General features: G+C 38.7%; 1 protein-coding gene across 1 annotated transcript in view; it reads left to right on the top strand.

Moving 5' to 3' along the window:
• Positions 1-26869, top strand: part of LOC124711881 (histone-lysine N-methyltransferase SETDB1-A-like) — a 228766-nt gene that overhangs the window by 60653 nt on the left and 141244 nt on the right. The window contains exons 5-8 of the mRNA XM_047242122.1: positions 15726-15927; positions 20257-20468; positions 23918-24117; positions 25265-25446. Of these exons, the coding sequence (XP_047098078.1) occupies positions 15726-15927; positions 20257-20468; positions 23918-24117; positions 25265-25446 (796 nt within the window). The remainder of the gene's footprint in view (positions 1-15725; positions 15928-20256; positions 20469-23917; positions 24118-25264; positions 25447-26869) is intronic.

Here is a 26869-nt window from a genome sequence, read left to right as displayed (position 1 = left end):
TCTGCTCCAGTCCGGAATCCCTGAACCATTACACCAACAATCTGAAAACAGCTTTCGCATCTCGCAACTACCCTCCCGACCTGGTACAGAAGCAAATAACCAGAGCCACTTCCTCATCCCCTCAAGCCCAGAACCTCCCACAGAAGAACCCTACTTGTGACAGGATACTTCCTGGGACTGGATCAGACTCTGAATGTGGCTCTCCAGCAGGGATACGACTTCCTCAAATCCTGCCCTGAAATGAGATCCATCCTTCATGAAATGCTCCCCACTCCACCAAGAGTGTCTTCCTGCCGTCCACCTAACCTTCGTAACCTGTTAGTTCATCCCTATGAAATCCCCAAACCACCTTCCCTACCCTCTGGCTCCTACCCTTGTAACCGCCCCGGTGTAATACCTGTCCCATGCACCCTCCCACCACCACCTAACTCCAGTCCTGTAACCCGGAAGGTGTACACAATCAAAGGCAGAGCCACGTGTGAAAGCACCCACGTGATTTACCAACTGACCTGCCTACACTGTGAAGCTTTCTATGTGGGAATGACCAGCAACAAACTGTCCATTCGCATGAATGGACACAGGCAGACAGTGTTTGTTGGTAATGAGGATCACCCTGTGGCTAAACATGCCTTGGTGCACGGCCAGCACATCTTGGCACAGTGTTACACCGTCCGGGTTATCTGGATACTTCCCACTAACACCAACCTGTCATAACTCTTGAGATGGGAACTTGCCCTTCAGTATATCCTCTCTTCTCGTTATCCGCCAGGCCTCAGCCTCCGCTAATTTCAAGTTGCCGTCGCTCATACCTCACCTTTCTTTCAACAACATCTTTGCCTCTGTACTTCTGCCTCGACTGACATCTCTGCCGAAACTCTTTGCCTTTACAAATGTCTGCTTGTGTCTGTGTATGTGCGGTAGGATATGGGTGTGTGTGCAAGTGTATACCTGTCCTTTTTTCCCCCTAAGGTAAGTCTTTCCACTCCCGGGATTGGAATGACTCCTTACCATCTCCCTTAAAACCCACATCCTTTCATCTTTCCCTCTCCTTCCCTCTTTCCTGATGAAGCAACCGTAGCTTGCGAAAGCTTGAATTTTGTGTGTTATGTTTGTGTTTGTTTGTGTGTCTATCGACCTGCCAACGCTTTCGTGTGGTAAGTCACATCATCTTTGTTTTTAGATATTTTTCCCACATGGAATGTTTCCCTCTATTATAACTATTTTAAAAAATCCACAAATTCATTGTTCCTCATTATATTCCCATAAATATGTAACACAAAAAGTTTGAACATTCTCCAAATGCAATTCATTCGTATGTGCTCATTAGTTTTAATGACAGCAATAAGTTTTGTGGAGCTTGAAATTGAATATGCTATATTCTTAGATTTCAAAGCAAAGACGTAAAAATGAGTGATAAGTGAATCTTTGTAGTATTTTGTTGTGAGCATCGATCTGAAATATCATAATCAGCTTGCAAAATTTCACCTCACCAAAACAAATAAAAGTCAAATCTGCATTGAAATTTATATTTGAAACATCAGGTAGAAATTTCAGAACTGGTTTGATCTTACATGCAAAGTGGTCATTAATGGAATCATGGTGGAATACGTATGCTAAGGTGATGCTAAACAAGATGATATATGGCCTGAGATATCTTCCAGATCAAAATAGATAGCTCAAAATGAAAGGTCGGTTAAGTGTTGTCTGTCTTTATCTTCCAACATGACTTTAATACAATATATTGTAGCTGTGCATTGCCTATTGAAAATAATGCAGCAATAGAAGATAAATTTCTTTGATCATCTCTATGCAAATTATATTATGTGATAAGGCTAGTACTTCTTACAGTTATGCTGGGTGTTATATTAATTTAAGTAAAGCGCTCAGGTTGGCAGGTGGTGGCTTTGTTGAGAAACAGTGATGATTGGACAAACATCATTCTCATCATTTTAAGTCGAAGTGTTCAGACATTGTGGATGTCCCACTGTCTATATGTGTCAGAAAGCTGGTCACTTCCCCTGTGTGTGGGTGCAGAGATACAGAGTGAACTGGACAGGAAAATGAGTGTTAGCAAGGCCAAAGGGTTATTCTTCCTGTGAGTGTTGTTGATGTGCTGCGGAGTCTCTAGGCATATAGCTTCTAATGTGGGTACCATTGTGAACTAAGTTGAAAGCCTTTACCCCTAGTGACAATAGTGTTGTGAATCCTTCTCTGTTGATTAATTTATGATACTATTCCAGTAGCATTTGCCACTGGGTAGCAAATTGTTATATTCAAAATCAAATAAGTGTTCTTTGTTGAGTGTGTAACCCCCCCCTCCCAGCCCAAAATTGATATCTCTCTCTATCCAGGAAACACACATCTGACATATTCTGCATTTGTCCAATGTATTCCTGACCAAATCACATGAGTGGCTGTATATCCTTGGCACTTTTATACAAGGTCCATCAAAATATTAAATTCACAATGGAATCAGAAGAGAGTAGATTCAGAAAAGCCCATAAGGGGAGAGGAGCAGGAAGGGGCTTGAAGATTCCTCCCTAGCTGTCACCAAACCAAGCTTTTTTTAATGACACTATAAGACGAAACAAATTCATATGTGTAGATATTGATTACAGTTTACTTCATTAAGATACATCAGATTGCTATACACAAATGATCCAACAACTATTGTGGCAAAGCATTTCACTGTTGATGTAGGTATAAACTTCCAGATGGTGCAAGAACACACACACACACACACACACACACACACACACACACACACAAACACAAACACAAACACAAACAGTTTTAAGTGCTTTTCTACTACATGACTGGTTATCAGGTCAATGAAATAATGTAGCTACTTTATTGAGTTTTGTGTCATCAAGAATGACAACCGTTATATAATATACATTACGTATTCTGCATGGTAGCAAACAAATTTGGCATCTACATGACTGACACAAATAGGGCCCCCTATATCTCATCAGTCATAACACATAAAGCTCACGCAAGTATCTCAGTCTCACACGCAATTAATTGTCACATTTTACATAACTCCAGAATAAACAAATCATTATAACTCTTAAAATTATGAAAACAGTAAATGCCACTAAACCCCCCCCCCCCTCTCCCCCCCCCCCCCCCCTCCACACACAAAAAAAAACAAGATGTTAAGTGAACTTCCACTTAATAAAATGATGTCAGGCAGACACACATCAATAAACTGTTAATTGTATTTCATTCACAGTCCATCCACACTCAGACACTTCAGCATACACTCAGCCAATTACCTTGTTTACCCGATTATAAGATGAGGCTTTTTTCCAAATTTGTCATTCGAAAATTATGGGGTCGTCATAAATTGACCGTTATTGTTGCTGCAGAGGTCAACATTTTTGCATTGATTCCTAGATTAATACAGTACTCGTCTTGCATTTACAGAGGAAGCTTTGGCTTCTGAGGTTTTGCACAAATTGTTTTGAATAATCATGAAAGATAGGGCTTAGCAAATAATACTTGCATTTAAGATGATGACCTTCAGATGAAATGAGACAGAAAATTAATCCAGAAATAAATGTCTAAGCAACAAAATAAATCATATTAACATGACCTGTAACTGTTGTTCTGAGAATAAATTACAGTGAAAAGATCCATTGTGGAGATAGTATCAACAAGCAATAACGGGACTGAATCATGGTTGCAAGCTTTTATTTTTACATTCTCAAGCACAGCACTATGGGAAGGTTGGAGGGGAGGGCAGTGACACCTCTTTCATTGGAAATATGATGAGTACAGGGAGGCGATTGTCGAGCAGCCAGTGAATTTTGTTGTGCAGCCAACCGTGTGAACCTATACTGTGTACTTTGGCTTCTTATGAATATCTACCATGTTTAAACTGCAGTTTGCCTGAATTCATTTGTACTCAGAAATGAATTGGCGCTAAAATTGGACAAATACTTAACAACAGCATACAGTTTTGCAAGAGACACTAGAAGGCTAGATTGGGGCCGCTGGCATGCTTAAATGTTACGTGCACCAATGTTGCATCACTCACCATGACGTATGATGGGAACAATGGGGGGCGTCAGCTGCTGGTTCTACACAGCCAATGAGAGAGCGGTGGGCAGATGATATGTTTGGAAGCAAGAGACATTGTGATATCCTCACGTCAGCATAGAAGTTAAATCCACTATGTGTTTAGGATGATGACGATGATGATGATGATTAAAAATAGTGATACCACAGATGGTAGGCTAAGTAAACAAAAAAGATAATGAAGATAAAAAATTAATGTATACCATTTTTTTTCCCAAAATGTAGACAATAATAAATGGCATAACTGTAGAATAGGTGTTATGTTAGCTTTTCAGGCAGATACCATACTTCAACAAAAGTTTTTACTTTTAATTAGAATATGTTAAAAAATTAATTTTTCTCAAGGAGCCTGTTAAATGGGGGTTGTCATATTCAGGGTCATCTTAAATGCGGGTTGTCATATTCAGGGTAATCTTATACTCGGGTAAGTATGGTAAATGACTTTCAAAAACCTAAAGATAAAATATATGTCTTTCTTTAATTTGAGTTAAAACTTTGTCTCGATTCAAACTTGGTCTGTTTTACCTTTTTTATATGTTCTCTGTTCGTTCCTGCAGCCCATTTCTTAACATTAACAGTTCATAAGGAATTTCGTAAAAAGATGTATTTATAAGCAACTGGCTGTATTTTTTGCTTTTCCGCATTACTCTTCCAGTGACTTTGTTTCCATATCACCTCCAAATGACTTTTTAAATGTCTCCTTCGAAGAAGCAGCTGGCTGTATTTTTTGCTTTTCTGCATTACTTCTTGAGTGACTCTGTTTCTAAATCACCTCCAAATGATTTTTTATATGTCTACTTCGATGAACTTTTCTCATTGCCTTTGCATAATAACTACCTGGAGAATTTTAATTTATTGACTTTCCAATAATTCAAAATAGATAGGCAAATTCTTTCCATTTCCTGCAATAATAATCGTTGCAAAGCCAATTATCCCCTACTTTAGTGTCATCTCCTCCTTGCAACTTCCTAATTACTTCTTAAAAATCACCCATTTCCGTCAGTTCAGTGACATCTGGTGTTATTTACTTGACATTGTGCAGAGTTACCAAGATCATCCATGTTTGATATTAATCCCCTTGCTTCCATGATAACATATACTTCTTTCTCAGCTGTTGTATCTGATTTTACAGCTTGAAAGACTCTTGCCCTGTCAAAATATTCTGCGTTATCAAAAAACTCAGCACAATTTTTTTCTGAGTTACTGCCAACTCCACCATTGAAATGTCATTTCCATCTACTTCATTGTTAGCAAATAATATTGTCACCAACATAAATACAATCAGATTTACATTTATAAAAAATATTTCTTACTTGTGAAACTACAGAATTTTGATCTACTTCAGTATGCACATTACCCCCTGCTCTCTCTCTCTCTCTCTCTCTCTCTCTCTCTCTCTCTCTCTCTCTCTCATTCAGTTTATTTGACTGCTGCAGATATTACCTTGCTCTAATGTGGAACATTAAGCTTCTGACTATTTACTTTCTATCTCTGACTTCAACGTGTTTTCAGTGTCAGTTTCTCCCTTTCACAAAATATTTCGTATTGATTGGGCACTTTTCTTAAAATCATCTCCTTGGTTTTATATACTCGGTTTAAGTTCACCTAATTGGCTTTTCTTGGAGCTTGCAATACTGTATTTACAGGATCCACTTTCATTTCGGAGCTATTCAGTGTGCCTACACCTGTTTTATTCTCTGCAGATTTGCAATGACTGATGACTGTGTTTAAACAGTTTACTTTCATTTATTCAATCTCAATAAATTAACAAAAATTTCATAAACACACTGTTGTGGCTGTGCTATCTTGTAATGTGTTGTGGTTCCTGGCTGGATGAGGAGAGTGTGGTATGATAGACGAGAGACTGGTTTCCTCTCACAACAACATAAATTGCACATGTGGTTAAAATACACTTTATTACAAGAACCAATTGAGTACTTAATTTCAATGACGTCCAGTCTAAAGTTCTGTGGTTAACAGCAATCAACTTCCATGTACTAATTCTTGAATCTTGTCTGTGGCCATATCACAACTATATATAATGACTAACATTCCCTCACAGCTAGCTAAGGTGTGAGGTGACGACTATCACTGTGGAAGACTATAACATAGTGCGACAAATTGAGGTGCAGTGGAACTAAGTCCTGATGCGACGTACTGAGAATGAAAGACTGAGACAGCGTGGTCAGCTGTGATGGCCTGTATGCACACTGCCCTAGGGGCAAGTTTGCTCTTCGCTTGTCATAAGTGCGCATACTACAGTGGCTGCTATACAATGTTTCCTAGTGCCGACCGGTCTGCCGGCGAAGACGTACACCAGCGCACACACCTCCACACAAGATCGTTCACTTTCTGTTGTTTAAACTTATCTTTTGGAGCCCTGTTGCTTCCCACAAGACATATGAAGCTGCCAACACACAGCCAAAGCCATCTCTCACTGTGTTCCCAACTGCCTGGTGTGGAATGCTGTCGCTGTTGCTCAGGGAATGGCACCTGCCACAGCTACTGACGTTATCGTAATTCTTAGATGACTTTCAGTGTACACCATACACATCTTGAGTCTCTCTCTGCCTGAATACTGTTCTAACTTCACTCATTATCTAAATCATGACTTTAGATTTGCCTTTGGTTTCATGCATATTAGAATAGCTTTTAAAATAACAATATAAATATTTGTATATTTAACTTTATAGGTCAAATAAAACTTGTACAGATACATGTTGGCTAGTCCCACGCTATACAAACATTTGCCTTTACAGCTGTCAACAAAAGAATGAATGTTCCACACTCTCAGAGCTGTTCCATGCTCCTCTTGACCAATGTCCCATCTGCGAGCTGCAGAGGTTGCATTCACTACATTAATCCAATGTAAAATATATCTCTGACCACATTTGTGACTGTGTATTATATTTAAGTGGAGTCTGTGACTCAAATTCTCACAGCACACACTCACTTATTAAACATTCAGAAAATCTTCTATGGAGTAGCAGAAGTTCTCCAGCAGATATGATTTTAGTTTTGATTTGAAATTAACTTTATTATGTAATAAATTCTTATATTTTTATGGGTCCATAACTCACTACTTTCTGTGTTGCACTAAGATTGAGTGACGGATTGTATAAGTTACTTCCAATTCTAATATTTTACTTGTGAACCAAACTGTTGTTTTCAAACTGTGCTTGACTGTTGACAGCAAACTTCACAAGGGATTAAATATATGGTGAGGACGTCGTCAGTATGCCGAACTGTTTAGAACTGTCTGTAAGAGACTCTAGAGTGGCCATTACATGTTGTCTTTGTTACACACTTGTGTGTAACAAATACTTTCCTCAATGATGAGTTACTATAGATTGTGATGTGATAAGACAGTCTGTTCCAGCACTGCCCCTTGTAGAATGGGCACATCTAGGCTTGCCTGAGGCATGTATTCCATGCAAATGTGAGCCTCTTGGACATGATTGTCAGCGGGCTCTCAGCTAGGACAATACGATCACATAAGCTACGACCCCCCCATGAACCATAGACCTTGCCGTTGGTGGAGAGCCTTGTGTGCCTCAGCGATACAGATAGCCGTACTGTAGGTGCAACCTCAACGGAGGGGTATCTGTTGAGAGGCCAGACAAACGTGTGGTTCCTGAAGAGGGGCAGCAGCCTTTTCAGCAGTTGCAGGGGCAACAGTCTGGATGATTGACTGATCTGGCCTTGTAACACTAACCAGAACAGCCTTGCTGTGCTGGTACTGCGAATTGCTGAAAGCAAGGGGAAACTACGGCCGTAATTTTTCCCGAGGGCATGCAGCTTTACTGTATGAATAAATGATGATGTCGTCCTCTTGGGTAAAATATTCCGGAGGTAAAATAGTCCCCCATTCGGATCTCCGGGCGGGGAGTACTCAGGAGGACGTCGTTATCAGGAGAAAGAAAACTGGCGTTCTACGGATCGGAGCATGGAATGTCAGATCCCTTAATTGGAAAGGTAGGTTAGAAAATTTAAAAAGGGAAATGGATAGGTTAAAGTTGGATATAGTGGGAATTAGTGAAGTGGCAGGAGGAACAAGACTTTTGGTCAGGTGAATACAGGGTTATAAATACAAAATCAAATAGGGGTAATGCAGGAGTAGGTTTAATAATGAATAAAACAATAGGAATGCGGGTAAGCTACTACAAACAGCACAGCGAACGCATTGTTGTGGCCAAGATAGACATGAAGCCCACGCCTACGACAGTAGTACAAGTCTATATGCCAACTAGCTCTGCAGATGACGAAGAAATTGAAGAAATGTATGATGAAGTAAAAGAAATTATTCAGATAGTGAAGGGAGACGAAAATGTAATAGTCATGGGTGACTGGAATTTGGTAGTAGGAAAAGGGAAAGAAGGAAACGTAGTAGGTGAATATGGATTGGGGGTAAGAAATGAAAGAGGAAGCCGCCTGGTAGAACTTTGCACAGAGCGAAACTTAATCATAGCTAACACTTGGTTCAAGAATCATCAAAGAAGATTGTTTACGTGGAAGAACCCTGGAGATAATAAAAGGTATCAGATAGATTATATAATGGTAAGACAGAGATTTAGGAACCAGGTTTTAAATTGTAAGACATTTCCAGCGGCAGATGTGGACTCTGACCATGGGTAAACTGACTAAACCAGAGGTTGTACAGAGTTTCAGGGACAGTATAAGGGAACAATTGACAGGAATGGGGGAAAGAAATACAGTAGAAGAAGAATGGGTAATTTGAGGGATGAAGTAGTGAAGGCAGCAGAGGATCAAGTAGGTAAAACGACAAGGGCTAGTAGAAATCCTTGGGTGACAGAAGAAATATTGAATTTAACTGACGAAAAGAGAAAATATAAAAATGCAGTAAATGAAGCAGGCAAAAAGGAATACAAACGTCTCAAAAATGAGATTGACAAGAAGTGCAAAATGGCTAAGCAGGGATGCCTAGAGGACAAATGTAAGGATATAGAGGCTTATCTCACTAGAGGTAAGATAGATACTGCCTACAGGAAAATTAAAGAGACCTTTGGAGAAAAGAGAACGACTTGCATGAATATCAAGAGCTCAGATGGAAACCCAGTTCTAAGCAAAGAAGGGAAAGCAGAAAGGTGGAAAGAGTATATTGAGGGTCTATACAAGTGCGATGTACTTGAGGAAAATATTATGGAAATGGAAGAGGATGTAGATGAAGATGAAATGGGAAATATGATACTGCGTGAAGAGTTTGACAGAGCACTGAAAGACCTGAGTCGAAACAAGGCCCCAGGAGTAGACAACATTCCATTGGAACTGGTGACAGCCTTGGGAGAGCCAGTCCTGACAAAACTCTACCATCTGGTGAGCAAAATGTATGAGACAGGTGAAATACCCTCAGACTTCAAGAAGAGTATAATAATTCCAATCCCAAAGAAAGCAGGCGTTGACAGATGTGAAAATTACCAAACTATCAGTTTAATAAGTCACGGCTGCAAAATACTAACGCGAATTCTTTACAGACAAATGGAAAAACTGGTAGAAGCCGACCTCAGGGAAGATCAGTTTGGATTCCGTAGAAATATGGGGACACGTGAGGCAATACTGACCCTATGACTTATTTTAGAAGCTAGATTAAGGAAAGGCAAACCTACGTTTCTAGCATTTGTAGACTTAGAGAAAGCTTTTGACAATGTTGACTGGAATACTCTATTTCAAATTATGAAGGTGGCAGGAGTAAAATACAGGGAGCGAAAGGCTATTTACAATTTGTACAGAAACCAGATGGCAGTTATAAGAGTCGAGGAACATGAAAGGAAAGCAGTGGTTAGGAAGGGAGTGAGACAGGGTTGTAGCCTCTCCCTGATGTTATTCAATCTGTACATTGAGCAAGCAGTAAAGGAAACAAAAGAAAAATTCGGAGTAGGTATTAAAATCCATGGAGAAGAAATAAAAACTTTGAGGTTTGCCGATGACATTGTAATTCTGTCAGAGACAGCAAAGGACTTGGAAGAGCAGTTGAACGGAATGGACATTGTCTTGAAAGGAGGATATAAGATGAACATCAACAAAAGCAAAACGAGAGTAATGGAATGTAGTCGAATTAAGTCGGGTGATGCTGAGGGAATTAGATTAAGAAATGAGACACTTAAAGCAGTAAAGGAGTTTTGCTATTTGGGGAGCAAAATTACTGATGATGGTCGAAGTAGAGAGGATATAAAATGTAGACTGGCGATGGCAAGGAAAGCGTTTCTGAAGAAGAGAAATTTGTTAACATCGGGTATAGATTTAAGTGTCAGGAAGTCGTTTCTGAAAGTATATGTATGGGGTGTAGCCATCTATGGAAGTGAAACATGGACGATAAATAGTTTGGACAAGAAGAGAATACAAGCTTTCAAAATGTGGTGCTACAGAAGAGTGCTGAAGATTAGATGGGTAGATCACATAACGAATGAGGAGGTACTGAATAGGATTGGGGAGAAGAGGAGTTTGTGGCACAATGTGACTAGAAGAAGGGATCGGTTGGTAGGATATGTTCTGAGACATCAAGGGATCACAAATTTAGTATTGGAGGGCAGCGTGGAGGGTAAAAATCGTAGAGGGAGACCAAGAGATGAATACACTAAGCAGATTCAGAAGTATGTAGGTTGCAGTAGGTACTGGGAGATGAAGAAGCTTGCACAGGATAGAGTAGCGTGGAGAGCTGCAGTAAACCAGTCTCAGGACTGAAGACCACAACAACAACAACAAGCTACGATCCAGTTGCCTGACTGCCCATTCGTTAAATATTTCCTCACCACCTGCCATTGTTACATTACATGAGTGCTCGCTCCACAGATCCTGAATACGACGTGTTATAATGATATGACACGTGTCCACAGGCAGTCAGCTGTGCATGAGTGGGCTCTTGAGCTGGAACAGCTTGCCATTAGACTGTAGTGAACGAAATAGCAAATGTAAGTGATTGAAAATAGCAAAATTTATGTTAACTTTTTGGCATTTTCAACTCCAAATTCAGATATTTACAAGAACACAGAAGTTGCAGAGCTTAGATGTTTAATATCTGCAACGTTTGACTTTCAGTTCATGTTATTATCAGTACAAACAGTGAAGAATTTAGAATTTTGTGATATTCTACTGGTTCTTTACTGTGCTATCGAGTGTCAAAGTAAAGTCTGATTGGGAGCTAAGACTTCCTGTTATTTAATCTTGCTCACAATGTTACTTCAGCACATTCACTTACCTGATCTGATTGAACCTCTTTTCTCAAAGTGCTGCAACTATTGCTGTAAGTAGCAAGTAGAAATCCACCATCCAACTCTGGAAATAAATGAGAGGCTTCTCATTAACAACATCTTGTATATTGTGCTATTATTGATAATAGCTGTGTTACATTTGGAAAATTGCAAAAACACTGATAAGGACAAAGTCTAAACAGTTCTGTCTTAATTAATAGACTCCAATTGAATGCATCCACATAATAAATTTTCTCTTGTATCTGTGACTTCATAGGCATTATCACGACTGCTCTTCCTCTGTTGTGCACACTATATCTCCAAGGCATGAACCGATGACATGGAATAAACTGCCCAATCAGCAGGTACTGCAAACATGGTATGATGATTATCGTCACTCCGGCTTGCAGATACACTGGATCCATTCATCTCATGTTACATGCGCATAAATAAAACACATATCCAAAAATTAGATTATCTAATGGGGTAATCATCATTTGTTGGCTCGAAAACGCATCATATCATACGCTGTTTCATTTATTGGTTTATTACTCATTCACTATTTCTAATGGTGCAGTGAGGCCTTGTGCAGTACAGGATTTCGCGTATTTTGTTTCATCTAATTTCAGCAGCAGTCCATAGGCAGAGAACCAGTTAATAATTTTCAAGAAAATTTTATTTACATTTTCAGGTGTCGAGTTTCTCCATAATGTTTGATTGTAGTACTTGCATTGTCAACAAAGAGTACCGTTTCTGCTTCTCGTATATATGATGAGTGATCATTTATGTATAACAAGAACAAAGTGGACCTAATGTCAATCCCTGTGGTAAACATGAGTGTTTCTTTTCTATTCTGAAAATATTATTTCATTGTGCATACACTGAGTTTTTAATGACACACTCTGCAACATTTTTGTTAGATGTGAAAACCAGTTACTAGCAAGATTCCTGATACCATAATATTTGAGCTTCTCTGAGAGAGTACTGTGGGCTGCACAATCAAATAATGCTTTTGATAAGTCATAGAAAATACTGTTCACAGTATTTGTCTCAAAAATTTTATGGAATCAGATTTGTGGATTGAAAAGGGTACAGTCTATTTAGAGACTCTTTTGAAATCCAGATTCAGAGAATTGTTTTGTGTACATACTCTTTTCTATTACCTCCGAGGAGGATTTAATTAGTACGACTGGTCAATATTAAATATTATTTGTCTTAACTACATTTCTTGTAAAGGGGTCCGAAATAGCATATTTCGGTCTGTCTGAAGATATCCCCTGTGATGGTGATGCATATTGCATATGTGAGTGTATACATTACATATATATATGAAAAATAGAATTTTATTAAGTTTCTTGAGATATTATCAATTCTGTGGGCATTTCTACTTTTGTTGATTTCATTTACATTCTTAATTTCTTTGGCAGAGCATGGAATAATAATGATTTTCCTCTATGAATATGGCATTGCATCTTTAATGTATTGTCAAGTGATTATTAAAATGTGGCTACCTGGGTGCTGTAATTTGTTATTCGCTGTTTCCTATAATAGCAAAGTCCTCACATTTTTAAAACTGATTTACTCCTTTTTTTTTTTTTTTTTTTATTTATGAAATCGATACTATTAGTCAATCCTACTTCTCTGTTTGTCCTATCTGTTTCATACAATTTCATTTTCCTCGCACATGATGTTTAGTTCCTTTTGTGATCCAAGACTTTTTTGGTACCTTGTTAGTGCTATACTTACTTATATGTAAATTTGCTATTAAAGACTGAAAGAAACAAATATATATCATCTGGAATTAACATCTGTCAAATTATACACAATCCCTCCAATCAGCATTCTGTACTGATCATTCTTTATGTTTTACTGTCCCTGTTAACGCATATTGCTAAACAGAATATTGCACTATACTAATTTGGAACCAATCTATTGAGTGGACTTGTAACATTGTGCTTTAAAAATAATTTTGTTTATAACAGGAAAAAAACCAATGCTTTTTGTCGACACTGAGCATGAAGCACCTGATTAGCAGTATTTGTTTGGGATGACTCCACCTGCGCACTGCAAGAATGAAATTGCAGATACCTGCTGAAACACCAGAGAAAATGAACTTGATACTTGGGGAAGGGGGGGGGGGGGGGTGGACATAAAAAAGAATTCCGTAAATTGAAAGTTGGTTGACTGGCCAAAATGCAACAAAAACATCCAGTAAACATGTGCTGTAATGCACACTTGTAAGAGCTTTGATCACTTATTTGTTGGTTGAAACACATCTCTTTTTTTGCAAAGATTTTCCTATTTCAAATGATCTACAGAATGCGATAAACAAATGAAGTCACATTCTTCTGTTATTGTCCATGTATACACCATGCATGAAACAGTTTTCAGCACACAGTACATGGGCTTGATGATTGCTTTCCTTTGCCAGGCCATAACAGAATATCATGCCTGCCATTTCACATATTTCACATGTAAAATATTATGCTTCCCTTTGTGCTGGTAAGTGCAAAGACAAAACTACAATGTAAGAGCATTTCACAAACCTATCAAAAGACAAACTGTTTCCATTAGAACTGATGTGTAAATGACACTCAGAACTCTGAATACAGTTAACAGTAACAACACTAACATATGTTTACTGTATGCTGTATCCATGTACAACAACAATGGAATGCGTCCTCATTTGTTCACTGCTTTTGTTGGTTTACCATAATAGCAAAGAGATTCCAGTAAAAAAGATGAACAATTGCTCACAACACTCAAAGTTATCCATTCTTGAGCCCATGTCTACGTTTTTTTAAAATTATTTTTATTATTATTGTATTGGTTCATACTACCAGCTCTAAAACTATGAAATACTTTTTTCTAACAATGCAGAAAAAAATAGATTGCTCCATAGAAAAGATAGATTGCTCCATAGAAAAGATAGATTGCTACTTATAAAAGATAGATTGCTACTTACTGTAAAGATGACATCTTAAGCTGTAGACAGGCACAATTAAAAGACACTTACAGATAAGCTTTCGGCCACAGCCTTCATCAGAAAAAAAAGAGAAACTTATAGCATTCATTCACACAAGCAAGCACACCTTACACTTACATGACTGCATACTCTGGCAGCTCAGGCTAGAATACAACTGTGACATGGCATGGAAACAGCAATCTGGAGGGGGTGGGAAAGGGGAGGGGATAGCAGTGTATTTATAGGGGTGGGGGAGCAGCACTGCCTGACGGAGTGTACAGGGTCTAGACTGCCAACAGGCACAGCATCGGTAGGTCCCTGCCCCACAACCTCCCGACACTGCACTTGTTGGCAGCCTAGATCCTGCCCATTCCGCCAGACAGTGCTGCTCGCTCTCCCCACACATTCACTGCTATCCCTTCTCTTCCCCATGCTCTCGAGGTTGCTGCTTCTGTTCCATGCCACAGTTGCATTATGGTCCAAGCTGCAGGGGTTGGTGGCTGTTTTTGCGTGAGGTGTGCTTGGTTGTGTGAATGAATGATGTGTATTTCTTTTTCTGACAAAGGCTGTGGCCAAAAGCTTATATGTAAGTGTCTTATAATTTGTGCCTGTTTCAAGTTAACATGTCATCTTTATCGTAAGTAGCAATCTATATTTGCCTACATTGTAGATATACCAGGCTGGAGTTTCCATTGTTTAAATAGTTTTTTTTACAGTTTACAAGCTGTGTGTGTGTGTGTGTGTGCGTGTGTGTGTGTGTGTGTGTGTGTGTGTGTGTGTGTGTGTGTGTGTTTGTGTGTGTGTAGGGAAAAAGGGGGGGGGGATGAAGAATAAGCAGATGTTTGAGCAGCAAATAGCTTATTATTTGTCTAATTTTGTAAACATCATTATTTACTTGCTGTATACTGAGCAGTGCAGTGATTAGCACACTGAACTCGCATTCAGGAGGACAATGGTTCAAAGCTCTGTCTGGCCATCCAGATTTAGGTTTTCTGTAAATTCTCTAAATCACTCAAGGCAAACTCCAGGATGAGTCCTTTGAAACGGCAGAGGCGATTGCCTTCCCCATCCTTGAGATTTACCGAGCCTGTTCTCCATTTCTAATGACCTCAGTATTGACTGAAAGTTAATCCCTAATCTTCCTTTTTTTGTGTTTTTATATCAAATATTAATGTTACGGTATGGTTGTTAGTCATTTGTTTTATTTTGATTGTCCAGGTACATATATCTTCCTTTTTGTTTCTTCTATACATTAATCAGATGTGTTGTAAATGTACTTTGTGAGACAACCACTCATGTCATGTAGAACATAAATACTGGAAATGTTCACTTTGTTAATCATCTCACATGTTACACATTACAACAAGATATCTGGAACATAATCTATGGCACTTGGAGGCAAGTAACCCATCAGGTTACTAGAAACTATGTTGCTTGTACACAATCATTGTGTGTCACATATTTTCTGGCAGTGTTTCAGATTCCATTGGTGTGTGTGCAGAGAAGGATGTTGTTCCTGTTGGAAATGTCATTATCAAAGAAAGCAATCTCCCTCCTTTGGGGCTGGTAAATCGTCCTCCTGTGGCTGTTGGAGATTCTATGTATATCATGAATGATATAAAACGTCCATGGATTCTTGCTACAGTGAAAGATATTGTGTCACCAAACAATCAGGTCAGTTAATTGCACCCATATTAATTCTCGGTCTTCACTTAAGTAAGAGAGACTTGTAAAGTAAGAGGGGACTTGTATTTGCTGCACCAGGCATAAAAGCAGAACTGCATCTTGGTTTTTGTCTATTTTCAATTTAATGGCAAGATTGATGAGTATTTACTAAGGCTGAAAGATGTTACTCACTTGGAATAAACTAAGCTTCTTGTGTATCCATTGATGCAAATGCCAAATCAGTGTTGTGGCGTAGCTGCCTAACTGATGAGTGTGGAAGACAACACAAAGAATCTATGATAGAACTCAACACAGAGGTATTGAATAAACCTCACAATCCACCAACAGACTGAGAGAGAATTGGAACAACTTAAAACATAAATGTCACACTAGCAGATTTGGACAGTGACATGCTGTGGGAAAGGCTGGAAGGCTGACAGTGGAATGACATAGTGGTCAACAAGACACCACAGATAATGTGCTTATATCAGCAAAATGCAACATCAAGAAAGCTAACTGGAAAGAATTGGGAAGGGTGTTCCATTGTCCAGGAAGCCTATCACTGGGTGATGATGTAGACAGTAAAGCACAACAAAATAAAATGGCTGTGCATAGTAGACCAATAGAGGTGTCAATACCTGTTCTGAGAGGTCGTTGGAGAGGAGTACCCTGAATTTATTCTAGGACATAGCAAAAATTAGAATATGAAAGGAGGAGACCCAGAAAGCTCTATCAGATTAGCATTCCAAAAGAGGAAAGAATCCAAATGCTGCATAGATACAACCAGGTTAAACATTTTAAAGAAGAATTTGGAAAGCCAAAATGTAATGATGGAGATAATTCATACAAATGAACTTAGAAACTGATCACTGGAGAATACCATACAAAACAGTCAGCAAGAAAATACAACCGTTAACAGTCTTGTCCACACTCAAAGGAAATGATGGGACAGTAACAGATGCTGACTACAGGCAGCTGCCCCGCTAATGGAAACACTGCTTCCTGATGATGCCAGAGACAAAACAGGTATCAGTGCAGATTACTAAGAACGTATGGCAAAAATATAAAAATAATCATCTTTTGTACCCATTCACACAACAAGTAATTCTACAAACAATTTTAAAATTGAAAAAGAAAAATTTCCAATGCGTGAGCTGTACAGCAAGTTTCTCTGATGAGCTGATGATTATTAGTAAAGAGCAAGACAAGATTCCTAACTCCTAAAGACCAGTTTGTTTCCTGAAAGTTCTCAATAAGGTATTTGATACCTATTATGCAAAAACTTACAAGGTCATAGATTACTACATGAGATCAGTCCTCTGAAGTAAAGACTTAGCAGAGGCAACTCAACTGAAGACATATTAAATAAGATGATATCACTAACAATAGACACTCATTCTGTAAGTCGTTGTTGTTGTGGTCTTCAATCCAGAGACTTGTTTGATGCAGCTCTCCGTGCTACTGTATCCTGTTGTGCAAGCCTCTTCACCTCCGAATAACTACTGCAACCTACATCCTTTTGAATCTGCTTAGTTTGTTCATTTCTTGGTCTCCCTCTATGATTTTTACTCTCCATGCTTCCCTCCAATGCTAAATTGGTGATCCCTTGATGCCTCAGATGTGTACTACCAACTGATCCCTTCTTCTAGTCAAGTTGTGCCACAAATTCCTCTTCTCCCCAGTTCTATTCAGTACTTCCTCATTAGTTATGTTATCTACCCATCTAACCTTCAGCTTTCTTCTATAGCACCACATTTCGAAAGCTTCTATTCTCTTCTTGACTAAGCTAGTTGTTGCCCATGTTTCACTTCCATACATGGCTACACTCCATATAAATACTTTCAGAAAAAACTTCCTGACACTTAAATCTTTACTTACTGTTAACAGATTTCTCTTCTTCAGAAACCCTTTCCTTGCCTTTGCAAGTCTACATTTTATATCCTCCTTACTTAAATGATCATCAGTTACTTTGCTCCCCAAATGGCAAAACTCATCTACTACTTTAAGTGTCTCGTTTCCTAATCTAATTCCCTCAGCATCACCTGATTTAATTCAACTGCATTCCATTATCCTCGTTTTGCTTTTGTTGGTGTTCATCTTATATCCTCCTTTCAAGACACTTTCCATTCCGTTCAATTGCTCTTCCGGGTCCTTTGCTGTCTCCGACAGAATTAAATTGTCGTTAGCAAACCTCAACGTTTTTATTTCTTCTCCATGGATTTTTCTTTTGTTTCCTTTACTGCTTACTTAATATGCAGGTTGAATAACATCAACTCTTATAACTGCCATCTGGTTTCTGTACAAATTGTTAATAGCCTTTCGCTCCCTGTATTTTACCCCAGCCATCTTCAAAATTTGAAAGAGAGTATTCCAGTCATTATCGTCAAAAGCTTTCGTTAAGTCTACAAATGCTAGAAACATAGATTTGCCTTTCCTTAACCTACATTCTCAGATAATTTGTAGGGTCAGTATTGCCTTGCATGTGCCAACATTTCTACGGAATCCAAACTGATCTTCCCTGAGGTCAGCTTCCATACAAACCATTTGTCTGTAAAGAAACAGTGTTAGTATTTTGTAAGTGTGACTTATTAAACTGAAGTTAGGTAATTTTCACACCTGTCAGCACCTGCTTTCTTGGGGATTGGAATTATTTTATTCTTCTTGAAGTCTGAGGGTATTTCTCATGTCGCACACATCTTGCTCGGCAGATGCAAGAGTTTTGTGTTGGCTGGCTCTCCCAAGGATATCAGTAGTTCTAATGGAATGTAGTCTACTCCCGGGCCCTTGTTTTACTTAGGCCTTTCAGTGCCAGTGCTCTGTCAAATTCTTCACGCAGTATCATATCTTTGTCTTCATTTACGTCCTCTTCCATTTCCATATTATTTCCCTCAAGTACATCACCCTTGTATAGACCCTCTATATATTCTTTTCACCTTTCTGCTTTCCCTTCTTTGCTTAGGGCTGGTTATCCATATGAGCTCTTGATATTCATACAGGTGGTTCTCTTTTCTCCAAAGGTCTCTCTAATTTTCCTGTAGGCAGTATCTATCTTAACCCTAGTGATACGTGCTTCTACATCCTTACATTTGTCCTCTAGCCATCCCTGCTTAGCCATTTTGCTCTTCGTGTCGATCTCATTTTTGAATTCCATTTTGCCTGCTTCATTTACTGCATTTTTATATTTTCTCCTTTAATCAATTGAATTCAATATCTCTTCTGTTACCTATGGATTTCTACTAGCCCGTGTCTTTTTACCTACTTGTTTTTATTAAAAATGAAACTCCTCCAGCTGTACTTAAGATTTTATATTTATTTGGCAACTAGTTTCGACATTGCGTTAACGCCATCTTCAGGCCCATACATTTTGATGAAATCAGTTGTGTGTGGCTGAGTACTAGAAGTCCGTGGTGTGACCAATACGAGCTCCACGTGGATGGCGGGCAGTAACTATTGTCACTAGTGACACCACATTGGCGCAGTTCCATAAGTCTCATGTAACTGAACTTTTGACCGTTTTTGTGCCTGTCGTGATATAATCTACAGAGAATTGGTTTGGGGTGGTCACATTGTAAACTTTAATTTTCTAAGCGTTATAGATTCTGGAAGGGTGATAAGAGCTCAGTATTTTAGACCATACTACTCTGAATTGTTAATGGCTCATATTGTAAGAAAAGTCCTGGCAGGATTTATGTAATTGAGTAGTAAATGAGACCACTCACCAAATAGTAGAAGCATTGCTTCATCAACTGGCACACAGAAAAGAATGAAAACTATGCTAGCTCCAGAATGAATCGTTTAATGAGCCAAGAGTACACATGCACATTGCATCATTTAATGCTCAAACCTCATTGCTCTTTGCCGTTGCCTGTTCTGGCATACCCAGTCATTATTTGGCCTCATGAGTCTTAATGTGTGTCATAGCTTGCAAATCTTGCTAAAGAACTAAAAGGTTTGTGGAATATTTATATTAGTTACTGCATGAAAGTAGACTGTGATTAGGAGGACGTTAGATTGGAGCATTGGGTGTTAATGTTACAGTGAAGAATAAATTACTTTTAGCGAAGTAAATTCATCCACCTCATTTTTAAGAATGCAAGTGAAAGTAAACAACTGACACATCACTCTATGTTGTTGAAGTAGTAGAAATTTACACCAGTGAATTTACCTTTATGGTAAAATACTGCAACAGCAATGACTAGACCCAAGACTGTCCTGTGATGTTTTTATCTAGTTGTTCTTTGTCATTATCAGTAGTGGTGATCAGGTTATTTCATAGTTATGTTTTTTATTAAGACTCCATGCTATCATGCTTACTTCATGTGACAGTTTTGTTTTCAGACATTGTACGCTGTGGAGTTCTTGAATTCTAAAAACAAGAACATGAAGGAAATAAAAAAAGTTGCAGGCTTTCAGCTAGCCTATTCCCAGGTGCAAAATTTTCGTTTCTCTGTCGGTCATCGCATTATCTCTATCTTTCGGGATGGAATTTCAGATGAAGAGTATTATTCTGGTGTGATTGCAGAGCCACCCAAGTCTATAAACCGTTACAGGTGAGTTGCATTTGTTAATGAGTGTAAAATTTATGTAATGGGAAAATCAGTTTGTAGTTTCTATTAATTGTGTTTCATGAATTTAAAAACCAATGGAGGCTCACAAATACAGTGTTTCTTAATAATGTAATATGCCACTGTATACTTACTTGTATGTGTACTATGTCAGTAATGGAAATAAATTTCATTCAGTAGAAGGTTCAGGTGTAGCTAACGAGAGACATTACCATGGAAGGATTGTTAACATTGATTGGCAAATCATTGACATAGATCAGGGACGGAATGTGTGATGGAGGTCAGTAAGAAGTGTTGGAGGCAGAGCAAGAGATTGCATTTCATTACTTCCATGGGAAAGGACTGTTGCGCATGTCACCCACTGCTAGGCACAGTCAGCACTCTCATGGTATAAAGCCATTAACTAGTAATTCCGCACCAAAGTAGTATCTAAATCAAATAATGGGAAATCCGGACTGGAATGTAACAATATTGTGAAAAGGATAGTCGCTAATCACCATATAGCAAAGATGCTGAGTTGCAGATAGGCACAACAAAAAGACTGTCAGAAAGTACGCTTTTGATCAACAAGGCCTTTGTCGGAAGTAGGCACACATACACAGGTCCTCATCAGGCAGAGTGTGTGGTCATGTTCGTGCTAGTTGCATGTGCATGAATGTGTGTGTGTGTGTGTGTGTGTGTGTGTGTGTGTGTGTGTGTGTGTTTTTATGATGAAGACCTCGTTGGCCAAAAGCTCACTTTCTAACAGTCTTTTCGTTGTGCCTATGTGTAACTCAGCATCTCTGCCGTATGGTGTGTACCAAACTTGTGTCTGTGCTCCATTACTATCACACATATTACACATGAATGGGGCACTTGGTTTTTGCATTGTTTACATTTTTATCGGTGAGATATTTAATATTACCAATATCTGCTATTGTCTGCTATCAGATGTAAAGAAAATGATGCGTCTGCTGCTGGTTATTCTAGTTTACTGTCTAATACTGCTGCTAACTTATTGTTTTGCAGTTCATTTTGCATTGAAATGTGTTTTTTAATCCTCAGGATCAACAATCCTACTCTTATCTGAATTTGCATAGCATTAAGAAAATACTGAAGCTGTTAAAGTGCTATCTGTGAACTTTGTGGTCTTCAAGATCACTTAAGTCGTTAAGAAGTTATTAATTTTTAAAGTTAATAGGGTCAGTCATATATTTCATCAGCAGTATCTCAGATACTTTTGTAGCTACAGAATGGGTGTTCTACATGTGCTATACAAAGTGTAAAAGGTCTTGTACATGTGTGGAGCCTGTGCTGTTCTCTTTTACCTGGATATGGGCCAGGGTATTGCTGTGTACATTTGTGGGAGGTATACATAAGTTTTTTTTTTTTTTTTCTGGTATCTTCTATAGACACTGAAGGCTTGGGTGTTCCCTTCTCTGTCTCTTAGATCTAAGTTTTCATAGAATACCACACATGTGCTTAACTTTGTATTTAGGCAATCCCTACAAACTTAGACAAAATACTCTTCGAAGAAACTGTATCTTTCTTTTATAGTTTGTAGTCATTGTGGAATTTGGAACCTACAGCATGGTACGTGGTATTTTTAACCCTACTTGTGCACTGTTTTTCCTGTTGAGGCAAATAAAATTGCAGAAGACAGATGTCTACTGTCAATCAAAAAACTGATTGAATTTTTGATTTCTTGGTACCTCTCTTAAGAACCAAAGGAAAATTTTGGCAGTTGTTCCAGTGTCAGTCTTATTATCTCTTCTGAACTTAAGATCATTCTCTTGCCTATTGCGTGTCTCAGTTTTATTAGCATAGCTCATGTCATAACATGGTATTAATAATTTATTGCCACGTATATATGGTTTGTCTTTCATATCCATTAGACTGTGTTGTATTTGTGTTTGGTAAGGAGCTGTCTATCTTAATTCATATTGCTATTCTTATTCCATTCCGGATTTTTCATTATTTGAAAACTGTCAGGTGGTTATGGCTTGGCACCTGGGATGGAGCATTTCAGAAATGATGAAACTGGCCAGCTATTTGTGTGCTACTGTCGTGATCTTCTATGGAAATTGGTCGGAGAATGGTGAAACTGTTAGTGGGTGACAAGGTGTTGGACGTCCATGCCTCATCGCGGAACATGGAAGTTGGAGGCTTGCACACACTGTAAAGCAGGATTGGCAGTGATCTACAGCAGTGTTGATGCAGTGACAAGTGACTTAGAGCATATTGCCAAGTGGATACTGTTGGAAGATAGGACTCCACTTTGGATGCCCCCTCCTTGTTCCCGCATTGACACAAGGACATTGTAAGTTAAGATTGCAGTGAGCACGAGACCATCGAGATTGGACCAGTGGAAAGCTGTTCCCTGGTCTGGTGAATCATGTTTCTTGTTACACTAGGTTGATGATCGTCTTCAAATATGCTGTCATCCAGGTGAATGTCTGCTCAAAAGTGCACTATGCCTTGAATGCATGCCAGTGGGGGCTGTATTATGCTATATGGGGAACATTCACTTGATGTTCCATTGGAACTTGCGACAGTAATCAGAGGCACCATGGTAGATGTGGGCTACTTGAACATTATTGCAGAACATCTGCATACATTAATGCTTGAGGTCTCCACTGATGGGTTTGGCATCTACCAGCAGGACAACTGTCCATGTACAAGACCAGAATCATGTACAGTGGTTTGAAGAGCATGATAATGGACTCATGTTGATAGATTTGCAACCAAATTCCCATGATCTGAACCCTATGCAACACTTTTTGGATGCTATTGAACGCCAGCTCCACACTCTCAAACCACTACCCTGTTATTTATGATGAGTTGCGTAATTTGTGTGTATACATCTGGTACCACATAGCCCTGGAAACTTACTTTTAGGACCCATCAGTATCTGTGTGCATGTGCATGTGTGCATACACGCGTCATATTGTATCCACAGTTGTAGAAGTCCTTAGTTTTTCCACCAAAGCTGTTACCTTGTCATTGACAAAAGTTGTGCATATAGTGGTTCATTCATGACAATGTGAACTGTGCCAGAAGACTACCAAACAGGCATGACAATTCTGAGCGAGCTATCAGTAGTTAGTTAAATTATTTGCTGCACAAAATCTTTGCCCATCTATCAAGTAATCCATATGGCATTTGTTTTATTCCGTATAACACTCTGTACCCCTACCCCCATCTACTTTATGTTTAAAGGCAAGTTAGCAGAGAATCCAAAGATGAAAGGAATTAGTAACATAGAGATTACATTGTTACGAGGTCGGTTTGTGTGCTAAATGAGCCTTTAAAGTTACACATGTTTAAGAACTAGACGAGCTGGTATAAATTTGTAAGGAAATTGTAAAAAATGTAGTTACGGTGTTTGTAGCCTGATGATGCAGATGTCATATTGGAGAAGTTGCCTTGTCTAAGTGTGCTGTATCAATTTCTAGGTATCTCATCTTCTTTGATAATGGTGGCTCTCAGTATGTTAAACATGAAGATATACGTCTTGTTGTGGAAAGTTCTCAGAATGTGTGGGAAGATGTTCATATTGAGATTCGAGAATTTGTTCAGAATTATTTGGAAAAGTACCCAGAAAAAGCTTTGCTTAAGGTGCAAGAAGGACAAGATGTCAGAACTGAGTGGAATAGTAAGTAATCCTTGAACATCTAGTAATTGGTATGCAATCAACCATAGTTATATCATTTGATGTTCAGTTTATTATTATTATTAATGTTTATTATTGTTTATTTTCATTGCAGCCATATGTGTTGCAAATTTGCAGAATGAGTTTGAAAATCTGATAAATAAGTTACAGAGCATTTGTCTTGTTACAGTTACACCTCAGTGAGAAGCAATGTGCTGTAACTCTTTCTTGTATGTATACAGTAAAGCTTTCACAGTTGTAATGAAGCTATTATAGCATTTTGAATGAAGCATTTACTTTGTGTGAATTTAATACAACTTTTAAAGCAAGGCACAAGTTACATTATTCCATATAGAGAGCAACAGAATATGCATAAAGAAATCAAAGGGGAGTGTTGTGAGTGCAATTGTCATCTGTAAGCATTGAACATCATATTGTTCTAAAACTGAGATCCAGTATGTTGCTGATCAACAGAACCCCTGTTATCTTTGTAGGTCAATTATGAAAATGTTTTATCTGTCTTGCAAAGAAATCGTGAAATCTCACGCATCATGTGGATGTCAGTCAGTTAAAATGCATTTTTGCTTTATGGCATCCCTGCTGTAGCAATTGCTGTGGAGAGTATACAGAATTCAGGGACTGCAAAGGTACACAATGGTGCCTTGGGCACACAAAAAAGGATACTAATCCTCTACCAAATGTCAATTGTACTTGACCAGGCTGTAGTCAAAATTGAAACAAATCTCTCCAGAACAGAAAAATGGTTATCATTTAGCATGACACGTTGATCCAGTTGCCAACATAATTAAATTTTGAACTTGACTGGAAACTGTGGTGAAATAGAGGTCTATTTAGGTCCTGCTCAATTTGATTTTATTTGATGCTTTGAGATGTAGACTTTTTACTCGATGTAGTGTCCTCAACAAACACTAATTTATGGCATGTAATTAAGTTATAACTCTATGTATTTAGCTTTGTGTCACTATCTCTCATGTAGACTAAATTTAATTCATTTTTAATGATTCCTTTGTGATTTCTCACACTATTGTGGAGTCAATTTTTATAGAATGCAAAAGATGTTTGAAACATGAATGAATCATAAAATATTGTGCCTTATTTTTTTCATGAACCTGTATTTTAAAAATTCTAGGGAGGTGGTACAATGCAAAAGTCTTAGAAGTAGATGCATCTCTTGCTCGAATGTCTTTCCCGCCTTATGGAAAACATGTAGAGTGGATTTACAGGGGCTCTGCTCGCTTTTACCCACTTTTTGAGGCACATAACAGGACTTGTAAGGAACAGTTTGCTCGCTCAAAAGCATTTGCGAGGAAGGTAATAAGTGTATTCTTCCTACTGTTGTAAATATTTCGGACACTGAATACAGGGTGGGGCAAATAAAAGTGGCCTGGAATTCCAGGGAACAAAGAAACACAGCAGAGGAAAGGAAATACAGTACTAACATGACTATAACATGTGCTGAAAATGATCACCATTCATCTCTTAGTACTTTCGGGCCATGTTCAGCAAGTTGCTGAAGACAAATCAAAGCTGGACTGCTGGAATTGCTGCTGTCTCATCCGAAACATTCTGCCACATTTCTTGAGGATTATGAGGGTTGTTGCGACACACAAATTAATCGCACACTGACAGACCAGGGGATCTAATTAGCCAGCCAGGGCCATAACCAGACTGACCCCTGCTACCAACTTTGTCAGACGTGAAGATTGTGTAAATGTCTCCAACGTTCGGCTGGCTGTATGGGCAGTTGCTCCATCCTGTTGGAAGTAACTGTAGGTCTTTCCCACCTCCATTTGGAATGTTTTTTGACTTGTTTGATACAGATCCTGCCTGATGCCATTTTTGGACTAAGCATTGCATGGCACGCTTTGCTTGCACTTTGATACCATTAAACTTGCCATCAAACAGCTGACCACACGTTTGTATGACTTTGTTCTCCCGTAACTTTCGACAGTGATCACCCATTGCTCCACTGTGAGTACCATTGTCCCCTTTACACTGCGCCCCTCACACTGACACCGCCCACACTATGCTCTGAACCTAGTGTAGATCACATGGTGGGCGTGCTAATGGTGTGTGTTTCACATGGTGTGGTTCTATGCACACATTCACATCCAGTTGTAGTCGCTCATCCAGGCCACTTTTATTTGCCCCTTCCTGTACGGTAAATATGCTAAATTTTAATCAGTAAAGTTGTAAGTCGTATTGACTGTGAATTAATTTTATGTTGCAGCTTACAGTGATTAATTATTCTCAAGTTTTAACTTATAAGGTGTTTACAAGAGAAAGAGGCTGTGTGTAGTGCTGGAAAATTTCGCAAAAACGCTAATAAGGAAAATGAGGCAAAATTATGTTTTTAGCAGAATAATGCAAAATCAGTGATTTTTACAAAATATATTGAAATTTGCAATTTAGCTGTATAAAAATGTTGTAATTAAGAGGAGGGTGGTGTACTAATATTTGTAAGTGGTAGTTGTTAAATGATAAAATTACATTCCATGTTATAATCTCCTCAAGGCCGAAGTTTGTGTATAATCTTAAAATAATGGTTGATTTACCTCTGCATTTGGGGGGAGGGGGATGGACCTCTGATTTTGCTTCTCCCCAGCGACCCCTCCCTCCAACCTCATCAACTAGTCCTTGTGTGTGTGTGTGTGTGTGTGTGTGTGTGTGTGTGTGTGTCCGTCCATCCATGTCCATGTCCATGTCCATGTCCATGTCCATGTCCATGTCCATG

Source organism: Schistocerca piceifrons, chromosome 8, assembly GCF_021461385.2.
Source record: "Schistocerca piceifrons isolate TAMUIC-IGC-003096 chromosome 8, iqSchPice1.1, whole genome shotgun sequence".
Lineage (NCBI taxonomy): Eukaryota > Metazoa > Arthropoda > Insecta > Orthoptera > Acrididae > Schistocerca > Schistocerca piceifrons.
Note: the sequence above shows the minus strand (reverse complement) of the source record. Positions and strands in the feature narration are given on the sequence as shown.